The sequence below is a fragment of the Camelus ferus genome, chromosome 2, assembly GCF_009834535.1.
Source record: "Camelus ferus isolate YT-003-E chromosome 2, BCGSAC_Cfer_1.0, whole genome shotgun sequence".
In the NCBI taxonomy this organism is placed as follows: domain Eukaryota; kingdom Metazoa; phylum Chordata; class Mammalia; order Artiodactyla; family Camelidae; genus Camelus; species Camelus ferus.
Window position 1 is genome coordinate 102,177,997 of NC_045697.1, and position 27,931 is coordinate 102,205,927.

The 27,931-nt window shown below is 37.8% G+C and overlaps 1 protein-coding gene and 1 long non-coding RNA gene across 3 annotated transcripts in view; one reads left to right on the plus strand and one right to left on the minus strand.

The window, feature by feature from the left end:
- The window catches only part of LOC116658724, an 80,437-nt gene that overhangs the window by 7,800 nt on the left and 44,706 nt on the right, over positions 1–27,931 (plus strand). The gene's annotated exons all lie outside the window — the stretch shown is intronic.
- Positions 302–27,751, minus strand: LOC116658721 (glycophorin-A-like). Of its 2 annotated transcripts, none has more exons than XM_032464218.1 (7): positions 27,665–27,751; positions 24,229–24,279; positions 10,232–10,291; positions 8,254–8,289; positions 6,471–6,553; positions 4,638–4,718; positions 302–1,389 (listed from the first exon to the last, which is right to left on the minus strand). In XM_032464218.1, exons 1-6 carry the CDS (start codon positions 27,699–27,701, stop codon positions 4,677–4,679), a joined length of 309 nt encoding a protein of 102 aa, XP_032320109.1. In that variant the 5' UTR covers positions 27,702–27,751; the 3' UTR covers positions 302–1,389; positions 4,638–4,676. The 2 variants fall into 2 exon arrangements, with proteins under 2 accessions (XP_032320109.1, XP_032320112.1); XM_032464221.1 differs by lacking the exon at positions 302–1,389 and adding an exon at positions 4,331–4,355.

A 27,931-nucleotide genomic window follows, 5' to 3' on the forward strand; every position in this document is an offset into this window, starting at 1 on the left:
AAATTGCCTTGATGCTTGGGTTATTCATTTGATTAAATTAACCCAATAATACTGTTAAAGCTACTTTTAAAAAATATATACAAACAGAAGTATATTGTTCTTATTCTTTACTTTTAAATAATCAGTTTAGTACAAGAATACTCTGAACATACAAGTAAGTTAAAGTTTAGATTTTTAAAATATTTATTAAAAATAAATTTAAATTGCCAAGCCCATTATGTACACATCGTTACTTACTTATCACACAGCAATGGAAAGCCATATGGATTTTTATTCATTTGGAAATAGAACATCGCAAGAAGGTTGTTTGTTTTTATATTGCTTTTCAAGTTTTACTATAAATGAGTGATAACTGTATAGTCACAAACCCTTAGTGTCTTGTATCCAGAGTTTTGGATTATTTAAACCAATTTCCAAAACTTTATTAATAAGAGAAACAAGAACTGAACGGATTAAAGAATTTAATTGAGAATGCAGAGTAGCCTTTTAACATATTTACCTGCATGGCAAATTTGCACATCTTGTTGCATTAACAAAGTTATGAAGAAGTTTCTTTCGCAAGGAAAAGTTATCAATTCTTTCTCAGGATACTCTGCCTACTGACATAAATAACTCTTCCAGTGGAATACAGTGCATCGGTCAGTGCCCTTGGCGAGTTAATGCCCTTCTGTTAGATAGGTTCATTTAAATGAGCCATTTATACGTACGTAACATCTCACTTTTTTAATGCGAAAAACTTGATTTATGCATTAAAGTATGAATGTGGGTATCATTTTATATATTTATATCTATGTCCTAGTCTTTACATATATGTACACATACATGTATGTATGTATGTGTACATATGTATGTATGTATGCAAGGCATTTCCAAGCACAAGCTTTATTAGTGTGACTAAAACATCGTCATCATTCATGTAATACCATACCTTGCCTTTTCAGCAATGAGGGAAATAATAGCATTTTGCTGTGCTCCTAATTTAATCAAAACAGTGAAAATAGACTCAGAAGTTTAGAACGAGAAGAGAACTTAGATTTTATGTAGATATTATAAGCCTTTCATTTGACAGCAGAATCATTAAAATACAGTAGAATAAGTCAGTCTTAAAGAATGGCAGATGAAGCCAACTAAAGTTTTGGATCAGAATTCTAAATCAATGGATTATGAAAATTATGCTAACACACAAAAGTAAGCGTAAAAGGAAGTATTTATCACCAGACTCATTATGATGAAATTTTTATCCTGAACTCATACAACGTAGGAAAGTAAACAATTTGTTGGTTTTTTATGTGTTCATTTTTCACTTGACTGAATTTCACATATTTGACTGAAGTCTTTTGTCTTTGAGTTTTTCCAAAACTTGGTTTGGTGAGCAGATTCTCATCAATTCTGTAGAAGGATTATAGAGAGAGAGAGAAAAAAATACAAAACTGTAGTGTAAAACATAGTTATATTTAAATACCACAGGAAATTAATGCATAAAATAAATTTCAGGATTCTACATTCTTAAGAGTTGTCCTTGAATACAATTATTAGGAACTGAAAGGAATTTCTTTTCAGATTAGCTCTATTAGAGTTATGTGTAACAAAAAAATGTCTTAGAAATCTATTCCAAAAGCCTTAGGTAGGGAACAAACATAATTCCTCTGTTTCTAGTTTCTGCAAACATGAGAAACTAACAGAGAATTCTGTAGGGGTGGACTGTCATGGGGAGGCAGTCAGTGATAAGTCAGTTGAGTTATTACATATGTGTGTTTGAATTTAAGACAAGCTTCTTAGTCCGTAATCTCTTTCAGGAATCACTTTTTTTTTCCCTTGGACATAAGCAAGGGCAAGTCTGTGCAGAAACTCCCTGCGTGAGTCCTCTCTGATTCTAGCGTGGGATGGAAGGGCAGGGGCTGGTCTTTCCGACCAAATCCGATGCTCTACCTTTCTTGGCCGGTAGGTTAGGTTTATATTACTGCCGAGGGTGCGTGAAGGGATGGGGAGAGCCTTTGCTGTTATAGAAGCAGAACATTCCCCACGGCATTCTTCTGCTGGGGAATTACAGGAACCGTGCATCCTCAAATTCTCCCATAAGAAGTGGGCTGGCAGGGGTCACATGTGGCTGCCACTGTGGACAGCTGATTCAGACCCCCTTTTTCTCATTTCCCCCCAACTATGAATCATGTGCAGGTTCAAGGAGGTTAAAGCGATCCGTTCTTTATACCCTCACATCTCTGGTTCTTGTTGAAGGGGCAGATCATTCTAATCTCTGACTGCTTTTGACTTGTAAATTACTTTAGAGCAGTATTCTACAAAACTAGGGCTAAAGCATGTTATAGTAATCATGTGTTTCCCAAAATTTCCTGTGAGGTGGGGCCAGATTTTATAACCCATTTCACTAATTTACTAAGTCACATATAATAACTTCATTGGCACAAATATGGAGACATGAAATGAGCCTAAAATTTGGTTCATCTGACTTTTCACTGCCTTGACATATATTTGAGATGTGAACAGAGAACTGAGGCATTAATCTTGTGAATGTGGAAATGCACCCAGTTTCTTGAGTGCACCGTATTTTGTCTTCTTTTATCCTTTGTTCAAGCTGCTCTTTTGCCTGGAACTGGCTTGCCCCCAGAAACCTCCATCTGTCCTGTAAGACTGACCTCCGGTGATTTCATCTCCAGAAGCCTTTGCTACCTGCCCCAGTCTTTTTCAGATGCAGATGTCTCTACTACCTTGAAACTTGTTCCCTGCAATGACCACAGTCTGTCTGTTCCGCGATTAGGCTCTCAGCTTCTAAAGGACAGAGATTCTGATCGGTGTATCTAATGTGAGTGTGGTACCCAGCCTAAAGTAAGCATTTGGTAAATGTTTGTTGTACTTCAACTAACAAGGATATTTTAAGTCACTTTTGATGGATTAAATTGTCTCAAACTTTTGTGGGTTATTCCACAGAGAGGCTCAAGATTGTATAAAAAAAAAAAAAAACCAAACTAAGCACTAAATTTGTCATCAAAATAAATCAGTAGTTAAAAGCATATAGAAATTTAAGTAGCAAAAAAATTAGGCTTCAGCTGGTAATTGCTCCATTTTAAAAACAGCTTCAACACATATTTTTTTTTGCAATGATGCAGAATGTAGATAAATACTTAACAGATATTCCAGCTGCAAGTCCTATGTCAAGGTAACTTTAGTAAGTGAAGTGAGTCTGGTAAATGACTCAAAACTTTTGTTGTTTTAAGTATCTGCAGATTGAGTTTTATTAATCCCTTTAGCTGAGAATGACATGTATGCCATTCACTCTATAGAGCATTTACTTCCTAGGACTAAACAATTACAGAATCATCATCATTGAGATTTAAGAACCCACAAGATACTGTGATGGGCTAGTTCTACGTAGATAGCTTATGTACCCGAGGCGGATTTTTGAAACTCTATTTTTTGTGACCCCAAAGTCTAAAAAACCTAGCAAGTCCTTTGAAGATGGGTGCTAGGTCTAGGGTTAAAACTGGAATATGGAAATTTACAGCACCTGAGATCTGTCATGATTTTTGATGACCATGGGAAGAACTTTAATCGATTTTGTACAAGGCAGGATCAGTTCCATTTTGCTTGAGCATTTAAAGCCCATTCCACAGAGACTTGTTCTTGGCGGACATCTCCCAAATTAGACGTCACTTGGGTTTTATGCCTCAGGCAGAGTTTAAAGGAACTGTGTACTTGATCAGTGAGATTATACCAGAGGCCATAGGTAGTGAAATTGGCTAGGTATTTAAGCACATAGCAGAGACAGCAACTGCTACTAGCTCTTATGAATTGCAGTCATGCTAGCGGTTGCGATGCAGCATTGTTAGAGTTTACATTTGTTTTCTGCAAGAGAGCCCTAACATCCGGATGTTTTTAAATGTAAAAAAAAACCTCTCACTTCAAGGTGGCAGTGAGTGCTCTTTTTGAAAAATAGTGAGTCGGTTCTATTTTTGATGAACAGAACGTATCTGCTGTTTTCCCCATGTTGTCTCATCCACTTCGCGCCTGGGAGAGGAAGCGAAAACGGAGCCAAGCAACTGGCCGTTTGTGCAGGGCCTGTCGTGTCTGTGACAGCTGTCAGGCAGGAGCACTTGCTATGGGATGAAACTGCTCTAGATGCTGGCGCTTCATTTAATCCTCATGAAACTCGATGAGGTGAACACCATCATCGTGTCCACATGAAATTCCCTCCACATTAACCACTGTTATCGCCACAAGAAGAGCTGGTCAAGTTACACAGCTGCTAAGTGTTGGAGTGTGGATTCAAATCCGGGTCTAGCTCCAGATCTAGGGCTGTTAAACTCTATCCACTGTAGGGTCTCCTATGATGCAACTTTGCACTTGGGAAAATAAGAAGTACATAAAAGAACTTAGTTTTTGCTTTACTTATGGTATTTGTTTTACTTTTTCTTTTTTAAAAGATACTTTATGCCTAAGGGGGAGTTTCATTATGCTGCAGATAAACATTCATATAAAGGATAAAATCTTACAGAGGAGGCATTGATGAAATAGAATGTAAATGAATTCTAACTGGGTGCACCCTTCCCAACTCAGAAAGAAATAAATCGTTAATTTATTTCCCTTCCAAAAAGGCAAAAGGCAGTAAAAATATTAGCACTGACCTGGTCTGTCTGTTTCTACAGAAGTTAAAAGAAGCACACCTATATCCGGGAGGGTTGAGATGGTTTGACAGATGCTCTTCGCTACGAATTAAAACCAGAAAAAATGTTAATGCCACAATTTTCTATACTTAGTAAATAAAAATTCCTCAAATTAAAAAAATTCTTTTTGGCTAAAGTTTGTTTTGATTAAAATTCACTTTGCAGAGGTCTTTTGTGGAAGAAATTACTATTTCATAGATATTTACAAATTTTAATTTAAACTTTTATTTGTATTTCTAATAGTATTTCTTATTTCCATAGGTATATTATTCCCCTAGACATTGACTCTGTCATATTTCCCTGCTGTAGTGGAAAGCTCAAATAGAATTTTTTTTTTTAAAGATACATTTTCTTAGTCATATTGACCATGACCCAATTCTTCTATGTCCATATAGAAGATTTTCTCTGACTTTTACCAAGAGATATCATTGACTTTTTTAGATTTCAGGTCATCAACCAAGGGAGAAGACAACAGTTTGCCGTCTATACCAAATACAAGGAGATAACTTTTCCCCCAGTGTTCAAATTGCCAACAAGAGGAGTCATCTTTTATTCAAGTCCTTAAAAAATCTCTCATATTAGAGCAGACACTGTCAATTACTTTTATTAAGAAAGTATTACTTAGAGAAAATACATTTACATGGAGTAATGCTAACCAAACATAGATTTGGATGTTCATAAAACTCACCTAATAGAAATAGTTAAAAAAGAAAAGGACAGAAGAACTTAACGTAGATTTACTATCAACTTGTTATAGACCTGCCATTACAGTGTTGTTGCCTGTCTAAACAAGCCTTTTTAAAAGAATATATACAGTGGTTACAATGTGGAGAGCACAAAGAGAGAGAAACAGTAGAGGGTGGGTGAGAACTGTACCATTCTTTTGAGACGAGGTACCTAATGATCTATGACTATAGTTCCAATTATTAGCATTATAAACACACAAATGTGGCATCTGAATTGTCTTAAATAGGTTATAGTGAAGGTTGTGTGCTTTGGAATGCTATCATACAGACTTGAAATTAGCTTTAGTGATTAAAAAAAATCACTCATGCTGGAAAGTTCATAGGTGGAGTTTGAAAAATTTGTCTCAGGAAATACGAGAATAAAAAAAGCAAATGTTTTAAACATGCATAAACATATCATGTTATTTTAAATATTTTTCACATACATAAACTAGATACTATAACTAGAAACTTGGCTATTTCATCCATATCCATCAAAAAATATTAAATTAAAACTTTTGAAGGACCTTTCACTGGAAAATGGGGATAGATTTATATTTGTGGTTTTTTAATAGGGCAAATGATAAAAAGAAAAATTTCTGCTGGAGTAACTCAGTCACTTCTGTGTGTCCAGCTGAAAAAGATTGAAGGTTTGTTTTTATGAACAGAATTTTACATTTTTCATATTTGGTTAAACAAAATACATCTTTTGTAAACAAACCCAGCACAAGGCCAACAAAAAATGGGGAATAAAAGCAAGAAAAACAAAAAGCCTAAGATTGTCCCTTACTGGGCTTCAGGGTCAGACCTGCCCCTTCCTTACAGGAAGGGGGGTTTTTGTCCTTGGGCCTCAGCACGGGTCCCTGTTCCTAGGCACCAGAATTGGATACGAACAGAGAAACCAGCCCTGAAATGTTTAAGCATCTCTGCATATGCCATGGGCTCATGGACAATGATGAAGTTTCATGCAGTTTTGTTTCTGTTTGAGTTGAGTTAAACCCAGAGGAGCAAACCCTCCTAGAGCTATTCACATCAGTACTTACAGCAGAATTAAAAGCTGAATCCTCACCTTTATGTTTACCGATAAGTAATAACTTAGGAGGATAATTCCAATGATACCAGCCATCACCGCAAAAACAATGACTGTTATTACTGGGCGAGAGAAAAAGAAAACAGCAAAATATAAAAATGTGAAATAAAGGACCGCATAACAGTTGGCAAATAAAGCAGGCAAAGTCAGGGTAATACCGCTTTGCCTTTTTAATAGAAAGTACATTAGTAAACTTTTATGTATATTTTATCTTTTTAAAAATTAGATTTTTCACAGTAACCATGTGGGAAACTGGAACTTAAAGTGGTAAAATCTTTTGTCCAAGGCTACAAAACTAATGACAGAACCAAGACCCAGGGGCTTCAACTCCAACCCCAGTGTTCTTTACAGGGTCTCCCAAGTGTAATTACGGATGAGAGCTGTGTGGACCTTTTACGCCAACATGAGAAAAACCACAAACTCTTTCAGTGTTTCAAAGGTATGGAAGAAAATAATGTCTTGATGTGTAGAGGGGTATTGGACAGATCGTAGAATCAGAAATTTGGAAGGAAATTGGTATAAGCAGTTCAGAAATGAGGAAGCCTAATGAGTTTGAGTTACTTATCCGAGGTGGGACAACTAGTTAGAAGCACATTGGTAACTACTGTCCAGGTCACCTGTAGTCTAAGCCTCTGCTCCTTCCACAGTATCCTTACACATAGTCTATAATAAAATCACTAAAAATCTTTTCCATGTTGGGAGTGAAACACAATTTAAATTAGAGACCCTTTCGCATATTAGTAGCATATTTATTTGACTGATATATATTTAAAAGCCTATTTACTGATACAAAAAAGTAAAAGTAGCTTTTCCTCTCACTCGTATTGCCCAACCTTTCTCTCCACTTAGCTTTAATTTGTGAGATAATGATTCAGTTGTACAATTCGTTTTTTATGGTGTGAAGTATGGGCACAGGCCAAGTGTGAGGGGAGGCTTAGAAACATGGAAGAGTAAAGAAGCGTGTAAATGAACCAGCGCAACACCTAAGAAGGGAGCCACAGTCCCCAGTTATAGCAGGTTGAGAAGGTAGCCCCAAAGTGATAGTATGGGGCCAAAAATGAATCTGGATTGAGGCATGAATGGTCTATATTTATTCTGGATGTGCTGCCAATTAATTGCTTTCTTTATAGTAGGGAAGGGAGAAGTTCAATTGTTTTATAAGCTCTTAGACTTTTCCCATGTACCCACGGTTGGTTAGCAAGCTAAAAAATATCTAATTTTTTTAAAAATGAGAATTAAGTTATGTGTTGGTGTTTTCAAAATGTTTAAGGAAATTAGAAATACCTATTTTAATTTTAAAAAGAACATATTTTGTTTACTTTTATAATTTTGTATGACAAAAGTCAATAACATGTACTCTTTTGTTTTTAAAATAAACTGGTGGTTACCAGTGGGGAGAAGGAAGAGGGGTGTAATATAGGGCTAGGGGATAAGAGGTACAAACTATTTTGTGTGAAAGAGACTACAAGGATATATTGTACAGCATGGGAATTAGCCAATATTTCACAAAAACTATAAATGGAGTATAACCTTTAAATTTGTGACTCACTATATATAATATTGTAACTTATATAATATTGTACATTATATAATATTACACATTAACTATACCTCAATAAAAATGGAAAAAAAAACAGCAAAAAAAGAAAGAAAATAAACATAAAAAATAAAATTGGTGCTTCTTCTTTACATAGGCATTTGAAACTAGCAATACGCAATTTAAAATGCAATGATCATCATTCCATGTCAAATACTAACATACCTGGTGCTGAGAATGGGGGTTCATATTGTGGCACTTCTAAAAAGACAAAATTTCAAAATAAAGTCAGAAAACATAAGTCATGTTTTTAAAAATACCGTTTTGGCATTAGACTGCTCAGTGGGTTTCTTTTCCTTAAGTGTGTTTGGAGCGCTGCTGTTCAGCATTCAACAGTTAGCCAGTAAAAATTATGGGGGAAGGTGTCAGTCTTAACTTTAGTAATTCCAGTATCTACTTTCAACTATCCAGTGAGTTCTCATGAATCAGAAATTAGCAAACCATCTCACTAACTAAAGGGAAGGGTATGAGAAGGTTGGAAGAGCTGTTGACTTCCACTAGAAGCTGTGCATTTTTTCAAAAATGTAAAATGGTGAGCAGAAAGGAGACAGACTGAGCCATCACTCCACATGGACATCAGTGAACCCCAAAAGAGGTCCTGTTGCTGTCAATTTTCCAGATTTATGCCACAGCCACTATCAGAATTCAAACCCTCACTGTGTCTTAGCGGAGTGTTTGCCAGCAGTCCCACTAGGTTCCCGTCCTGCAGAAGTTTCTAGTACCATTGCCTTAATGCTCTGCTAGAGTTAACCTCTCCCTTACCAGTTTCACATCTTACATTTCTTTTTCTGCTGTCTTTGAATGCCATTTATGTCAAGAAGCCCCGTTACTACTATTGCTACACAATTTTCTTGAATTTAATGATTACAAATAACATGTTACAGTATATTGCATGACACAGTCAAGGACTCCGTTATGTTTGGTCGTTCTTCAACAGTTATGCACAGACGTGAATTGGGCTTGTCTTCTTGATCTTTGTGGCAGGTGATAGTTGTGGCTGGTGTACGAGCTCTGGATCAAGACAGAATCGGCTTCAGTCACGTGTCTGCCTCTTACTAGTTGTGTGGTCTTGGACAAGTGACTTAATTTCTCTGTGCTTTAGTATTCTCTTGGGCAAATGAAGATGATTCTGTCTCTATGAGGATAAAATTCAATAATGCATGAAAACACTTACTACAGTGGTCCACCATGCCCGTGATCATTTATGGGATTCAGGGCATGTGTGTTTGTAGTTGGCCCCTTAAATGCTTTCTGGTTTGACACTGTCATGTCGGCTTCACACTGAAATCACTTTGAAAATTAGATTGTGTAATCGGACCCAGAAGCCTAATAATGAGTTCTAAGCACTTAGCCTGATTTCCCTCCCTTGGTCTCTGTTCTTAAAATCCATCGCTTCCATTTACCTCAGGGCATTTTCTCAGTGTTTCTATTAGCTAATGATCCAGTAGTCATGCTTAGTCTTCTTTGAGGCTTTATTTTAAATCCGGAGGATCCTTCCACTTAAACCCCACTGACAAAAGACCCTCTCCCTTTCTACATTTAAGCAGCTCTAATAAAGCCATCTTTTTCTCCCTAGAAAAATAACCAGAGAAAGAGATGCTGCCTGACCACCCTTATCTCAGCACTCAGCTTGGCTTGTACTTTAATAGGCACTTCTGATGTGTCAGGCTTGGAGCCAAGCAATTTTACACACATTTTCTCATTTAATCTTTAGAGAAACACTGCGGGATAAGTATAATGAGCCCCATTTTCAAATTAAGAAGACAGGCCCTTTGGGGAACTGAGGGTTCAGCTCATGCAGAGTCAGCAGCGGGGGCAGGGCTAAGCCCAGGGCTGAGTCCAGCTGGATTTGACCACAGGCTCTCCTCACCACTGCTCTACCAGTTCCCTTTTATCTGGCCCACCATTTCATGGTCACATTCATCATTTTTGTGGCCTGCTGGATTGCTTTAATTTCTTTAACCTATAATATTATTTCTGTGAGCCTTTCCAGAAGTGAGAGTTCCTCTAGAGGAGGGACTCTTGTCTACTTCACTTCCATTTCTCAGTCTTTGTCACAGTTTCCCAACAGTGACAGGTCGCATTCAATAGATTTGCATCATAACAATGACTCCAGAGGAACTATTTTAAAATTTGAACAAACCTTGGTACCCTTGTGTCGGGCCTGGAGTTGTAGCTGCAGGACCTCTACTAGGAGTGGTTGCTGCTGAGAAGTTCCCGGAAAGCGAAATGGTATAAAAGAGAAATTAAGAAAGGGATTAAGAATGAGGTGATGAGTGGACAATAGAGCATCTAACAAAAGACACAGTGATCTCACCTCTCTTCCAGTGGCAGGTCCAGAAATTCTACATTGCAGGGCCTGACAGATGAGGAAAGTGGGCCTTGATTTCCTCATTTATAAAAAGATAATACCTGCCTCAAAATGTCACTGTGAGGACTGAATGAGTTTAATAAATATACATGTGTGGATACATTCACCCACACACATTCCAGTTAGTATAGTACTTGGCATGTAATGAACATTACATTCATGTTGGCTGTAGTCATTTGCATAAAGGGGGAGACCTGAAGCTGTATTTGCATTGCATTTTATATAACTGGAAAACTGTCCATGTTAAAGAAAGATGGAAACTCACAGCCATTACACAAAGACTAAAGTTCTGCCCCATGCCTCCCTGCCTCCACCTCCTGGGTACAGTCTTACTTCCACAGGAAAAATGAAAACAAAGACACTATTAGAGTCAGTTTTCATCTAGCTGGATAGAGGGTGAGTCAATTCTAAGGTTCCCCCAGTGTACTTCTTTTCTCTCTTTCAAAAGTAGAATTTCAGAGTTGTAATAGAATTGTAGGGAAATGCTGGCTCCGGTCTCTGATTACTGGCTGAGGATCCAGATAAGCAAGTGATGTAATGAATTCTAGGTCGTAATTATTCTTTACCACAAATATATATGCACACAAATATGAATACTGGATATGTATTCTCTTGTATTTAAAAAAATCTCAATATATAATATATTGATTTTTATGATTAAGCAATTATGTATTTATTTTTAAATAAGTTTTATACATTTAAAATTTATAAATTACTTTATAAAATTTTATCAACTAAATAAGATTTTTTAATTGTGAAAGCAATATAGATTCAACAAATTAAAATTGGGAAATATAAGAAAGGTCAAATAAAAATATAAAAACCATTTTCATTCCACTACCCAGAGAAAGACATTGTAGAATATATTCCTTAGATTTTTTTTTAATTTTTTTAATGTAAGTACTGGGGATTGAACTTAGGACCTTGTGCATGCTAGATATGCACTCTACCACTGAGCTAGACCCACCCCCTTCAGAGACAGACACTTTAAACATTTTGGTATATAGCCATCTGAACTTTTAGCTGTTGCATCTAAATATGGAATCATTGTGTTTAAATATGTATCAATATGTAAATAGTATTTAAAAATATACACCATGAACATACATCCTATATTTTGAATACTCTTCTATTACAAGATTTTTGATGGCTGCATAGTATTCCATTATATGAATATTGTAGTTTATCAACCTCTTCAGCATTCATGTTACTTTTACTCTTATGAGAGTTATAAACCATTCTGACATAAACATCAGTGCACTAAACTCTCTGGATGTGTGTCTGCTTATTCCTTTGAGACTTTCTAGTAAAGGAACTGGTATCCCAGTATGATGGCATGAGGGTAGAAGGGCACCTGCAGACACTTCCCAGGGACAGCGTAACCTTGACTCCTCAGCTAAACACTCACGGTTTCCTGGAGAATCCACAAAGAATGGAAAATGTCTTGGGCACATCTGATCAGTCTACTTAAGGACAGTGTACTGAGACCTGTGTCTTTCTACCAGCTGTCACCTACTCAGTTTACCCTTGAATTGTTTAGGCAGGAATATCCTCCTGTGGCCCCATCTTGCCTCACTGTCTGCTATTTAGGTCTCAGTTCAAAGCCATTTTAGTTGGGAGGTCGTCTCTCACCTCCCTAACTTAGATTTAGACTAAACACTCCACAGAGTCCCCAGTGCTTGGCATAGTGGCAAAGTCTCAGTGAAATCTTAATGACTGACCATTTAGAATCCAGATGTGTTCTGTAGGCCTTGATGGTTACTTGGCACCTTGGGTATTTATTCACTTGTGTGTTCATTTACAAGAGTGTTTTGACATGTCTACTTTGTACTAGGAATACAATGAATTAATAAATAATTCATGGTCTTTCCATCGAGGAAATTCCACCTTAGTAAAGAGGGACAAAATGTAATCTAAGTGTAATGAAGTATTTTAGGGGAGCAGGGGCACAGAGGAGACAATGGTCAATTCTATCTGAAAAAGAAGGAGGTGGAAAGACCTCATGGAGGGGTTCTCTGAACTCACCTTGAAAGAAGTCTAGGATTTCATCCCACCAACTCTGCGGACATTTAGGTACAGAGTCAGCAGGGTCAGGGATGTCCTGGAACTTGAGACATCATCACAAGTTGAGGGAGTTGCAACTATCTACGTGGTTGCAGCATGTGATGTGAGAAGCAGAGGAAGCAGTGAAATGATGTGTGTTGGGGCCATGGTATGGACTTTGGACTTTAAGGTGGCAGAAGGACAATGAAGGGTTTGAACCAGATTTTCATTTTGGGAAGATCACTGTCAATAGCATGAAGGATGATGTGGGGGGGGTGGGGGAGACGTGCCCAGAACTCTTTATAAGAGGATCCCATCTTGTGTTCGACAGAGACCAAGATAAGCAGTCCTTTGGCACAGGAGGCGCTCCTCAGAGAGTCCTTATCACTTGTAGGCCTTGCCTTTGGTGCAGAAGGCCTGTAGGTTAAGGGCTTAAAGGGACAGAAAATTATAGCAAGTTGTAAAAAAGATGGCAAAGACCCAGCAGTAGGATCTAACATCTCTTGAAACTGGCACTTTAATGCTTTTAATTTCAAACAAGGTCAGAGAAGGGGAAAAACAGTATTTTCAAGGGATAAGCAAAATCTATGTAACTTTTTTGCTATCGAAAGGAGAAAATGCTTAGGTAGAGAGAGCTCATTAAAAAGAGTTTCGAACTTTATCAAAATAATTCTAACCCTCTAGCAAATAGATAGAATTCTTTCTTTTCCAGCCACTATTCCTCAGTGGGGAGGAGCATTTAGTGGGAATTTTGTTCCGAAGAAGTAGAGGCAGAAGTCCCAAGGCTCTAAATTGAAGTCAGAACTCAGGAATATCTAATATTGAAGGCAATACGTTGTTTAGAGTAACACAGTCACAGTCCTTTCAATTTCAAACAAATTGTGCAGACTTTAGCCAAGTCCCATCTGTGAGCGGCATATTCTGTAAAAACTGGTTGGTTGCCAAACTGATTTGAGGCTGAAATTTTCCACTTATGATCTTAGAAATACTTGCTTTAATTCTCCAGATTTAATTGTCTGATACAATATCATAACACGGTCACCTAAAACCACCAGCACAGTAAGTAAATAAATACTTATTTATAGTAAGTAAATGATCTAAGAATAACTTGATAAAAAATATTTTTAACATCATTTCCTTAACCATCTAATTTCGGTAGCTGATCTGTAAAATGACCTTTGTCATAGTTAGTTTTTCTTCCATATTCTGAAAAAACAGATAACCTTGTATAAGTATTTCAATAGGGATTAATACCTGTGCTTGGTGAGTGGTATGAGGAACGCTCAGAGGCTTCAGAGTTCCCAGTGTCAGTTTGAAAGGACACAGGCTCTGATCACACAGATAAGCTTTTATATTTTCTAGGATTTAATTGCATTTAAAGAACATGCTGGTTATTCTAAAATAGATTCACAATTAAAGAATTTAAAGAAGTTTATCGAGCACCTCAAATTAAATAAACCAACCCCTGGTTGGAAGATGTCACTCAGGAAAAACAAAAGAAATGTCTCTTTCTACATCCTCAGATGCTTAAGCTACTTTCAAAATCCAAGGTAAGGAACCCCAAGCTCCACAAAACATATCCCCAGCAAGCACCAAGAATGTTCTGATGCTACATTGATAGCCCTCATGTCTATCTGACGCTCCCAGGTTCCTAAGACCCTAATCAGCTAATAGACATCTGGGGACATGTTCAGTAATGCAGAGTTGCAAAATTTCTGTGACTAAGCTTATTTTAAACAGGGCTTTTTACAACAGAATCTTCCACTGGGCTATCTGAGCAAATATGTTACCATTAAGCAATGGACGCAGTTTTCCTGAACCTCTTAGGGCCTGGATTACAGAGGGGTTTCTCTTCTGCTTTTTGTCCTCTTATACTCTGGGCCCCTCCCTTTCTGTTGCTTAATCAGCTTTCGACTTGTCTGCATTGTTCCCTGAGTAAAGGTCAATCTAAATATTATCCCAATTAATTCAAAATGTACTTTTACATATTACCATACAAGGTCTCTTGGAACATCTACTCCAACTTTCTTACTTTACAAAGAAGAAATTTGATATCGTGAAAATTGGATGATTCGCTCAGTTTAACACAGTTGGTATGGGACAGAACTGAAACCTAATTCTGCTGCCTTGCAATAATATGCCCACTTCCTAAGTCTCTGCCTGGTTGAGATCTTGTCAGCAAGATTTCCTTCATGTTTTAGCATATTAGTTGGTGAACATAAGGGTGCATGGTACACACAAAAAAGACAACTAAATTCCTTGAGATTCCCAAACATCCTGTGTACTAGAATTTTTATAATAATAATGCAGTCTTCATTTTGATGACTTTTTACACAAATTTTTACAATTTATTGCAGTTCTTCCATTATCTCTTAGCCCTCAGTGTCTTCTTCCTGTAACCACTGAGAAAAACTGTTTTCTGCTCTAGCAATACTGATATGAGGGTCCTTTTCTTAATTCCCCACTTCTTTTGTGGGAACACATCCAGACTATACCTGAAAAATTCCACCTCTCTGCCCAAGAGACACACATTTAACTTGAGATATCATGGAAGATGTATCCAGCATCTGACCAGCCCGGAACAGAGATGGGCCTTGAGCCAACCCTGCACATTTCCTTAGCTGCACTGGGCTCTGAAAACTTACACTGGAGTCCCTACCCCACACCTTCTTGCGGTGAATCACTGGCTGAAACTTGAAGGATAGGTAGAGTTTTTGGTGGAAATGTGGAGGAGGAGGAATTAAGGTAAAGGAATAGCATGGGATAAAATACAGAGAAAGAGAGTGTGCATTTATGTGGAGGCTGAGGGGCAGCTAACTGATAAGAGTTTAATGTTCAGGTGGCAAATTAACACCAAATGGAATGGAAGGGAAGGTTTGGGAAGGCCTCAGACTCCTGGTTAAAAAATTTTTTTCAGTCCCAAGATACTGAAATGGCATTTGCTTTGGTACTTGGCAAGTACATATTTGTGACTTGAACTGAATCCCATAGTTTTAGATTTGGGAAGAGGGAACAAATTAGTCAATACACCGCCCAGAATATTAAATATTCCAAATTTGCATGGTGGTATCATCTCATACTTGTGTAACATGAATTGTTTCAGAACATTCACCTCTTTGGTCTCTCATCCTCACTGCTCTGACCTCACAGGTGCTCACGGAAACGCTACCAGCCTGAGATGCCTGGGCGTTGTAAGAGGGAGCACAACAGGGCCCCTGCCGCTGTTCCCGGTGTTCGGAGGAGGCGGGGTGACTTGTGGGTGAGGACATGATAGGGAGTAGAGGTCCAGTCTCCTAGCACTCTCCTCTGTGCTCTAGCCGCTAAACCACACGGCTCTCCCAAACAGCTGGCATTTCTCATGGGGAGTGTCGTTAGGATGAATGCAAGATGCAGTGTTGGACAAATACCCTGCAGTTTTTGGAAATTGCCCAAATTTCCATTAGCCGAGCTCCTGTCACGCTGTGATAAGGTCAGCTCACGCAGCTGTGAGTTTCAGTTTGGTTCCCTCCTGACTTGCAGTTGATAGAAGTCTTATCTTACAAAAGCAAACTCTTACGAGGGTACACTCTGCATAGGAAAAGCCTTCATAGTTTCCAGGTCAGAAAACTAAATTTTCTAAGTGTAAATTGTTTTTTTTTAACTCTTAAATATATATTTTTATTGAGCTAGAGTCAGTTTACAATGCTGTGTCAATTTCTGGTGTACAGCACAATTCTTCAGTCATACATGAGCATACATATATTCATTTTCATATTCTTTTTCACCATAGGTTACTACAAGATATTGAATATTGTTCCCTGTGCTATACAGTATGAGCTTGTTGTTTACCTATTTTATATATGTTAATTAATATCTGCAAATCTTGAACTCCCAATTTATCCCTTCCCACTCCCTTCCCCACCCCTGGTAACCATAAGTTTGTTTTCTTTGTCTGTGAGTCTGTTTCTGTTTTGTAAATAAATTTGTTTGTCTTTTTTTTTTTTTTTAAGATTCCACATATAGGTGATATCATATGGTATTTTTCTGGTTTGATAGTTTTCTTTTGTATTAGCTTGGTTTCTTTTTGTTTTTTTGTGACTCTACTGTGTGCTTTTGATTTGTGGTTACCTTGTTTTTCAGGTATGTTAACCCCTTACTATATCTGTTTGCTTTAGACTGGTAGTCATGTAGGCTCAAACACATCCTAAAAAGAATGAGGAAAAAAAAAAGAAAAGAAAAGAAAGAAAAAAGAAAAAAAAAGAAGAGAGAGGAAAAAAATCTGTATTTTCTTGCTCCCCTGTCTCACCTTTTATAATTTTGATGTCCTTTTTTTTTTTTAACATCTTCATGTTTATTCTCTTGTAACTCATTATAGTTATCCCATTTCCACTTATGGTCTTCTCATTTGTATAGCTCTCTGCTTCTTGTCTATTTAGAACAGATCTTTCAATATTTCTTTTAGCATAGGTTTACTATTGCTGAACTCTTTTAGTTTCTATCTGGCAAGACCATTCTTTAAAATAGAAGGAATTTCACAGATAAGTGCAATAGTTTTTTGGCATTGTGATGACCAGTGAAAACTGATCAATAAATGCATGTGTGGAAGTTCTGCACTGCTAATTTGTGGGAAAACTGGGAAAAACCTCACATATGCTGACTTCCAACTCAATTTCTTTTCTGTCAGACTGTATTGTTTTCTACAGAATGACTGTATAAACAGGGCTCTTGCCTATTCCAAAAGATGTTTAGAGAAAGTTACTGTTAAAAAGCAATACATTTAAAGAAATACTCAGTTTTGCCCTTGAACCAAAAGACTCACAGATTCCATCTGGGTCAAGTTATAATAGTATAGTTCGATGTCCATCCCATCTGTTGTCATTCACTTTTCCTTTTTGGGAAGGTTTTAGTAAGCCAGAGTAGCCAGTTGCAATTTAGAAAAGTTGAACTTTCTAAGGATAAAGCAGTTGATGGGATAACATTTGAGTTTAGTGTTTTGAATAGCCCTCAACACTTTGTGTGAAGTCCCATCAATAGCTCTTAAAGAAGGACACAGCATGTTAGCTGGTGCAGTTCGTGGGCCAGATGTCAAATGTGATGACCCGTTTCTGCTCACAAGTTGCATGCTTCGGCAGTTCCCAGCAGCCAGTTGGTCACACCTCTGCCTTCCTTAACTTGGTAGAGAACCGCTCCTTGATGAGTCTGCTTTGGAGCTGCTTTGGCCTAGAAGGACATGGAACCCTGAACTTTATAGCCTGGCTCTGTACTGCCCAGCTTCCAGTCATCCTCATCCAAACCATCACTGAGCCAGCAGTAAGAGAGAGAAGAACCAGCCCATAACCCCAGCCACTGCATTCTTCAGCCTGGACAGATGGAAAGCAAGGGATATTGTTGTTTATTGTTCCAATGAGAAAGGTGATCAGAGTTCTAGTCCTGGTTTTGCCACTAACTGGTTAGGAATCTGAATAAGTCATTAGAAGTTTCTTGCTTCTAATATGAGAGTAATGGAGCAGATGTCCTCTAAGGTACTTACTCTCCCCAAATCATAGCCATTTCTATGTTGAAGGTAATAATATTCCTAGTTAACGTGTGTATTTACTAACTCTAGGCATTCTCTCTTGACACCTTCAAAACAGTTACCCAAGGGAATATTATTAAATATTAATTATCATGTGAAAAACAAAGATGAGAAACATTGCCTCACTTGCCTAAGATCACGCAGCTGATAAATGGCATAGCTGGATTCTGAATTCCCATCTCTCTGACTGCAGAATTGTCTGTCAAGTCCTACCACAATCTATGCAGAATAAAAAGATTGAGAGCATCAAGTAAGTTTCACTAAGAGATTAAATTCTCACCAAATTATGAAACTAACTCTCAAGCAAGCCTTCACTAACAGGAATTTTGGCTAACTGCAGAGATGCAAAAATAATAATCCATCTTGTGCATAACCTGATGATGAGAGGGTTATTTCTCTAACATACAGTGGTAAAGTGACCTGTAGTGTCAGATCTAGGTTATGGAAGAACAGATGTTTCTGGTTAGTAACAGTTTGTGAACTGAAATCTCACTTTTTCCAGCCAAGCATCTTCCAATCCAGTTACTCTTGCTTACCATAAATCCTCAGAACTAAAGGGGATTTCACATACTTTAGGTGTGCCGGCTTTATTTTAAGATATTGGCATTTCTGCAGCTAAACTTCCTATACACATTAGATTTGGAGTTAAGGAAGTTAGAGTGGATGAGAAAAATTCTAATTAAAAATGAAAGCTTTATCCCAAAGTTCTCACACCACTGATACTTGCCATCACTGGCTGGACCATGACAAATAGGAACAACAGAAGCTAAATCAGGGTCCTCACTCTTGACTGCCCATTAGAACCATCTGCAGTTCCCAGACACTGGTGTCTAATGTGCTGCCAGCAACAAGAACCATTGCTCCAGACTAGATAAACATGTAGAAACTTCATTTTCCTGCCTTGAGTTGAAACTTATTCATGAAACAAATGGGTATTAGCCTGATTTGCTTGAGAAATAATAACAGTCACAATTTTCCATACGAAATGATGCTATTTCTTGGGGTTTTGTCTTAGAAAGCCCCATCTCCCCCACATTTGTTTTCCCTCCATGCACTTTCCAACGGTGGGCTCCTCAGTGTATGAAACAAAGTGGAGTGGCTCTGGTGGAAATCTGGGTTCGGGATCCCTTAGTGCAAGAGTGGTCAACTTTTTTTTTCTGGAAAGGGAGAATGAGTAAAAATTTAGGCTTTGCAGGACAGTCTCTGTTACAGCTCTCTAATTCCATTGTCACAGTGCCACAGCAGCCACAGACAATACGTCAGCCAACATACTAGTGAATGAGTACAGCTGTATTCCAATAGTTATTTATGGACACTCAAATTTTAATTTCATAGACTATCCACATGTCACAAACCATTATTACTCTTTTGATTTTTTTACGCACTTAGAATTGTAAAAAGCATTCTTAATTTTCAGGCTATACAAAGCCAGGTGGTAGGTTGGATTTGGCCCCTGATTGGGTATATTTGGAATCTCTGGATGTGGAACTCAGTCATCAGTACTTTTTAGAGTCCTTCAGATGATTCCAGCATGTAGTCAAGATAGTGAGTTCCTGCATTAATGGGCTATGAAATCAGTTACACAGTTGTCACTGGTGTTAAAAAATCAAATTGTATACGATAGAAGAGACTACATCAAAGTGCATCACACACAGTAAGGACAGTTATTATTTTGTGGAATTTTGTCTCATACATATGTCTGTTTGTGTGTTTGTGTCTTTGTGCAATGAATTGCAATGTACACTCACTATGCCTTAACCATCCTTGAATGTCCTGCTGCTTGACAGCCATGGCTGTACCCTACCTGAGTACCTGGCCTCCAGAGGGGTGCGGGAATCAGTAGCCCATGACACAACTGAAATTCATTCAAGGCACCCACAAGCTGTTGGCCAGTTGGCTTCATACTCCAGTAGCCTTTTCCAGCTTATACAGGGTCTATAAAAGCAGTTCGAATTTCTATGTGTGCAATGCCATTAAAATGGTTTGGGAGTTCTAAGAACAAATGCTTTCAAAAGCATAAAGTTAGCTAATGGGATAATTACAAGTATGATATATACCTTCCAAACATATAAGAGGATATAGGCAAATAAACTATAGCATGTACATTAAAAGATCAGAAATAAGAAATTTAATAAAGTATGGAATAAAAATAACAGAAAATAAACTAAATGTCAGTTGTGAATCCATAAATGCCTATGGATTAAATTTCTGTATTAAAGGATAAGGACATTTAGATTGAGTCAAAACAGACAGGAAAAAAAAAATCCAACAAAAATACACTAGATCACAAGGAGTACAAATAAAACAAAAGAATGTGACATGTTAAAAAAAGAGTGCAAGGTATACTTGAAAAATAAAAATAAATAAAACCAGAAATCACAATTTTAATATTAGACAAAGTCGAACTAAAGGCAAAGACAATAAAAAGACAGACAATTAATTCAATTTATATTGTTAAAGGATACATGACATAATAATTCTTAAATAACTATGGACTGACCAAGCCATTATATCTCAATAGTAGAGCAACATGAAATATAAAGCAAAAGAAGAAATGGACAGAATTACAATAGCAGTGAGAAGTTTTAACTGTTTTCTCCAATTGTGATAAATCAAGGAGGCAAAAAAAATAATTAGAATCTGAAAGGTATCTGCTTTGCAATCACAAGTGATTGATGTATAGTTCTTTTGGTAATAAATTAATGAGGATAAACTTTATCATGTGTTCCAGCATTCCCAAACACTCATTTTGAAGTGATGTTGCTGAATTGCTTGACAAGATGTTTTGAGATCTGTACCTGATGGAACAGGGAGGACACTGAAAGGCAAATTTGTGCAGTGTTTTTCCTGGCAAGACCCAATGTCACTGCCACGAACTGTCTTCTCGCCTGCCTTCCATAGAGGCACTGCATTCATGTTTTGTGCTTTGGGTTTCTTTTCTTTCATTTTGATTTTTAAACACAACCATGACTGAGAAATGAGTGGCTATATCAAAGGGAGAGCCCTTGATGAAAGGTTATTTAGCCCAGAGAAAAAAACAGCAAAAAAGTTAACTTAATAGTCATAAATTTAGGGTTCATTAGCTGCACCAAAAGGAGAAGACAGACCACCAGCCTTCACTACAGACTTCACTTTAGTGAAAGCACAAGCAGAACGCTGAGTGACAATGTTGGCAGAGAGAGGATGTGCCAAGCTGTGAACATCAACGTGTAGGACAAATAAGGCATTACAACATGTTGATGAAATGCACGGACTCCAGAGCCAGACGGCCTGGCTTCAAAGTAATTTCATAACTACGAGCTGAGACCTTGGGCAGTTTACTTATTCCCTCTGTACCTTTGTTTCATAATTCGTAAAATGGGGATAATAATTGTCTATCTTACAGAGTTACTGACCGTGTTAAATGAATGATTGATTGATTGATTTATATAAATGTTTACACGAAGAGAAAAATTGACCTTAAAATTCATATGGAATTGCTAGGGACCCCGAATAGCCAAAATAACCTTAAAAAGTGCAAAGATGGATGATCTACACCTTACAATTCCAAAACTTACTACAAAGCAGTGGTAATCGAAACAGTGTGGTATTGCTCTAAGAATCAATGGAATAGAATTGAGAGTCTAGAAATGAACCTGTATCTGTGGTAATTGATTTTTAGCATGGGTGCCAAGACCATTAAATGATGAAAGAACTGTCTGATCTAAAATATTAAGGGAGACAAGGCTCTAGACAAGATGAGGTCAGAACTCTCCTCCTGCACTTTTGCACTGAGAGTTGGTATGGTGCTTGGTGACTGACAGAAGAATGTTTTATGGTTTGGGGCTTGCAGTGTTTTTGGAGTCATTTACTTTTCTGAGACAGGTATAGGACGAACACTGCCTGACTCCCATGATGTCATAGGAGTCTCTCAGTGAATAAAGCATCCTAAGGTTCTAGATGCTGCCACTTTTCTGATACCCTTAGCTACTTGAGTGTGGCAGCCGGGGACTTGAGGGTTAGTTACTGTATCATAACAGAAATAAGTACTCTAAAAGATGGAAAATGGGCCTTTCCCAAAGAAGACATACTGTTGGCACATGAAATAATAAGCACATGAAAAGATGCTCAACGTTGCTAATCATGAAAGACATGCAAATCAAAACCACAATGAGATTTTACCTCACATCTGTAAGAATGTGGAAAACAGTATGGAGAGTCCTCAAAAAACTAAAAACAGACTTACTGTATGATAAGCCAGCAATCCCACTCCTGGGCATATATCTGGAGGGAACTCTAATTTGAAAGATACATGCACCCCAATGTTCATAGCAGCATTATATACAATAGCCAAGACATGGAAACAACTGAAATGTCCATCAACAGTTGACTGGATATAGAAGCTGTGGTATATTTAAATAATGGAATACTACTCAGCCATAAAAAAGAATAAAATAATGCCATTTGCAGCAGTGTGGATGGACCTGGAGATCATCATTCTAAGTGAAGTAAGCCAGAAAAAGAAAGAAAAATACCATATGATATCACTCATATGTGGAATCAAAAAAAGCAAAAAGAAGACACTAATGAACTTATCTATAAAACAGAAACAGGCTCACAGACATAGTAAACAAACTTATGGTTACCAGGGGGGAAAGGGGGTAGGAAGGGATAAATTGGGAGTTTGAGATTTGCATATATTAACTACTATTTATAAAGTAGATAAACAACAAGTTTCTTCTGTATAGCACAGAGAACTATATTCAATATCTTATAGTAACATATAATGAAAAAGAATATGAAAAGGAATATATGTATGTATATGTATGACTGAAACATTATGCTGCACACCACAAATTGATACATTGTAAACTGACTATACTTCAATTAAAAAAATAAAATAAAATTCCTAAAAAAACAGTCTCCAAATAACAAATATTAATAAGGCTATGGAGAAAATAGAACCCTTGTAGACCGTTGGTGGGAATGTAAATTTGTGCTGCAGCCATTGTGGAAAACAGTATGGAAGTTTCTTAATAAACTAAGAATAGAATCGCCATATGACCCAGCAATTCCACTCCTGGGTATATATCCAAAGAAAATGAAAACACAAATTTGAAAAGATACATGCACCTCAGTGTTCATAACAGCACTATTTACAATTGCCAAGATGTGGAAGCAATCTAAGTGTCCATCAACAGATGACTGGATAAAGAAGATGAGATACACACACACACACACATATATACATACACTGGAATATTACTCAGTCATAAAAAAGAATGAAACTCTGTCATTTGCAACAATGTGAAGGGACCTAAAGGGTATGCTTAGTGAAATAAGTCAAACAGGGACAGACAGATACTGTATGTTATCCCTTATATGTGGAATCTGAAAAATAAAATGAATGAATAAAACAAAACAGAAATAGGCTCACAGATATAGAGAACAAACTAGTGGTTACTAGTAGGGAGAGGGAAGTGGGGAGGGGCAAAATACAGGTAGGGGATTAAGAGGTATGAACTACTCTGTATGAAATAAATAAGCTACAAGGACATATTGTACAGGACAGGGAATATAGCCAATATTTTATAATAACTATAAATGGAGTAAAATCTGTAAAAATATTGAATCACTATGTTGTACACTTGAAAGTAACATAATATTTTAAATCAACTATATTTCAATTAAAAAAAACAGAAAATGGGAAAATATAAACTGTGGGTTATCTCATATGTTTACTATCAATTCTCTTTTCTCTATCAGGTCCCTGAAATCAGTTTCAGTATATATCACAACCAAGTTATTTGAGTCGTAATAAGCACAATGCAATAAATATGCTGGAATCTAGGTCTTCCTCTGTTAATGTTTGTCAGCATTGCTTAATGATAGAGACATCTTAGAAAGCAGAGATTGTGTATGTTTAATTTAAAGATTTTTTAAACTTTTCCCAATTATATTTTATGATTATTTTCACAGAAAATTTAGAAAGTATTAAAAAGCAGGGAAGAAAATTACCTCCAATCCCAACACTGAGAGATAACCCTGGGATGTTTCTCTTCTGTATTTTTGCTTTAGTTTTGATTTAGTTCATTTATCACAGAAAACCACACAGATAAGTACTTATTAAATATATGGATATGATAATAATGGCTGGAAATCTAGTATCCATCTGCTTTTGTTGGTAACTTACCTGGACTTTGAGTGTTAGGGCTCGTTTGAGGAGATGCAGTTAAAATATAACCTATAAAGACATTTAGGAAAATTATTTAAAATGTGCATCTCCAGTAGATTCATAGATGTTTTCAAGAATCCTCTAGAAAGCAAAGGAAAAAAAATCCATGGCAAGAATGTTAAATTCAACTTCCCAAATTCAAATCAGTGTGAGTCAATTTCGAGATACAGTCTCTTCTTTCCCCTCTTAGAAATTTTTCCCCAGGAGTTCATAGTGGAGTGTTCATTTCTCTCTAAAAATCCAATTTCACCCTAAGCTAGAGCTTTATAGGTGTGGTAACTAATCTACAGATCATCTCAGGCTGACCTTGAGGTGTCACTGAAGTTTAGAGATGAAAGGGATTTTCGATGCCATCTATTTATTCTGTGTTTTATTAAATAGGCAGGAGGAAACTGAGGCTCATGGGGGTCAATTGCCCACAGTTAAACTAGTCTGCAGCAGAATTCTGGTCATCGGTCATTTCTGCAACTGTTATTGAGTGCCGACTAGGTGCCCAGCAGTGCAGGGGATGCATACATGAAGACACGGGTTTCACTTTAAGAAATTTAGAGTGTCGTGGTCCCTGAAATCCAGTTCAGAACTCATTCCTGCAACAGCTAAATGGAGAGAAAGCTTCTCTTCTTGGATCGCTGAAGAAAAAGGAGATGCCCACTTTCTCAGTCATTCTAAGCATGTGCTGTTCAGCCTGGTGTGCCTGCAGGTGTGTGTAGTGAGAACCCCAGGGTAATTCATGGTCTATCTACGCAGAACTCTCTCCAAGAACTTCCTAGCATCAGAATCCGATTTTCAAATTAAAGCTTTGGCTTTTCCTTGAACGCCCTATATTTTCTCCTGTCTCAGAACTTTCATCCTCTCCCTCCCCTCTCCCTCCAGCACCCTTCCCCCTGATTTCACAGGGTTGGCCTCCTCTCACTGTTCAACTCTCATCATCGTTGGCACTAACTCAGAGAAAAATTTCCTGCCGCCCTTCTCTCCATCAGCCTCCTGCCTTATGTTCATCGCCTTCCCTGGTTTAATTTTCTTTGCGTTATTTTTCACTGTCTGTTCTCATTTTAATGATCAATAATTTAGGAAGCACTGTGCGCTGACAGTTTGTCACAAGGAGCGTTCCAGAGTTGTGAGGCATTTGAGGTGACAGATGGTCACCTGGTCAAATGGTCGTCTCCGTCAATATTGCCTTAATGAAAACCTCTGCACATTCTGACAGTCATCAAGTTTCCTTCCCCCGTCATTTTGGTGACCGATACTACACCAAATGTAAATGGATTTGGTTTTTTGAAGTTCAGAAGTTATTAATATGTTGGATCACTATGTAAATTTAAAGAAGTCATAAACAGCATTTATTACCTTTGTTAAAAAAAAATCCTGTTTAACGTCTGTGTTCCCTCGCACTGCCTGCCCCCACCTGCCCTGATGGCACCTGCATCCTGAGCGGGAGCCCGCATGTCTGACTGCCCTGGCCTCTGTGCTTGGCACCCCACACATAGTTACTGAATGAACCAGTGAGTGAATGAATTCAGGAAGCAGGAATCAAATCATTTCGAAAACGTTACTGCCCATTGGGAGGATGACATCTGATACATGTAGAATTAGAAATAGTGGCTTTATCCTTAAGGATTACTGGAGAAAGAAAACAATCTTTTTTTTTTCCTTCCTCATTCTTTCCAGGTTCTCCTCCCAACTAATGAGTAAGGGGCGGGGTAGGGAGGGGGGCATCTTTCCCAACATCTTTCTATTATTCTATAAAGTAGTCACATTAAGAGGGTTTCTTTGAGGATTTCAGATGTAAGGATGATGACAGCTGTGGCACTGGAGACTAAGGCAGGCCTCAAAGTCACTTGGTTTTGACGACCTTCTGGTGGAGTCTCATTTAAGGCCTTAATCCACTATCAGCTTGAGCACTGGTTTCATGAATTTCTTTCTTTTCCAGGAGTCCTTTCCAAATATCGTGCTTCCCCCACCACCAATAGGTAATGTGTCTAATATGAGAGAGTATTTGCCCTTTGCCCTCTGGAACAAAACAGCGAATGCCTCTGGTCTCTTCTGTGTGACAGCTCTACAGATATTTGATTATATTTAAATACTAGGCTGCATTCCTTCCACATGTTTTCTTTTCTTCAACTTAATGTTTTCATACTTTGCTACTTAAAAAAAAAATTAGAGCAACTTTTTTATTTTCCCGTAATTTCCCATTCTCCCTGACTTCTGAGAAGTCACCATCACGTACCCAGGTTTGTTTCCTAGTTTGTAATTATTATCATAGCTAAATACTCATTTACCTCTTTACTATGTGCTGGGCGCTGGAGTAAGTACTTTACGGTAATTACTTTCTTTAGTCTTTATGTGATTCCTAGGAGGCAGGTACCAGCATGGTCTGCATTTTACAGACAAGGACACTGAGGCAAAGAAAGGGTAGGTCGTTTGCCTCCTTGTTCCCCGGGCTCTCCGATGTGAAGCCAGGTTTGACCCTAGTTCTGCCTGTCTTTCACATCTGTGCTTTAACCATGACACTCTTTTTACCCGCTCATGTATCTTAGAAAATGCTGGCTCCCTCCCCCATCCAGCAGCAGATCCTTGAGACTTGCTCTAACTCGAGTGACAGCCACGTCTGCGGGGCTAGAGACATTCCAAGTAATGGCCTGCTCCTGATCTACGTGCTGGGCACTAGTATTTCTGACACATAAACACTGCATTTAAGAAGACGTTAACCATGACATTCTCAGGAAGAGGTCAAGAATAATGCTAATCTGATACAACTTCTTAATGCACCTGTGTTATTTCTTTATTTTAATGAATTGATTTCGATTTCTCCCCAAACCACATAACACCTAAGCCAATAAGAGCTCTTTCTTTCTTTCTTCCTTTTTCACTGCATCACACCTCACGAAGTGGGCCACAAAGTGGGAAACAACCCCCCTGTGGATTCAGAGTTCATGCTTGTGGCTTGTACATTTTTGGCAGGAGAAGGAGGAAATTATAATTTTGGGGGGGAAATTTCTTGAAAACTGAGGACTGTACATCCACCATCACCTTCCTTAATGACTCTTTAATTTACAAGTTAAACTCATTGAAACACCAACAGAGCAACACATTCCTTCACAGCAGAGATGTTTCCCATAATATTTGATAAAATTCTTTTAAGTCTAGCTGGGGAACAGAAGCATGCTTCTCATACTGGAAAATTGTGATTCAGCCGCAGTTACTGGGCCCCCTTGTGTCATTTTCTCTACTTTACCAGCTGAGTCCCAGTAAAAATCCATCCACCAAACTGGGATCTGAGATACTACTCATTTATACATTCATTTAAGTTAGATAGGACTAAAATGTTGCTCTTTTGACCTATAATCCTATATCCCATGTAACAGCATCACGTTTAAAAAAAAATTCCACTTACCTGACAGTAGTAGTGCAATGATTATTTTCCTCTGCATCCTGATCTCATGAACTGGCTTGCTAAGGTCAGTGCCAGAAGACCACCAGGGACGACTGAAGTGGCATCTGTGACCTCAGCCTGCACGCTGTTATCTTTCAGTCCACTTTCTCCAGGCATCAGCTGATAGGCTGGGCGTCATTTTTGAATTATGCAAAATTGTGAAACGCCTGTCAATAAAGATACGTGGGTATCTGCTTAACGAAGATTATGAAAGGGTCCAGTCCAGTC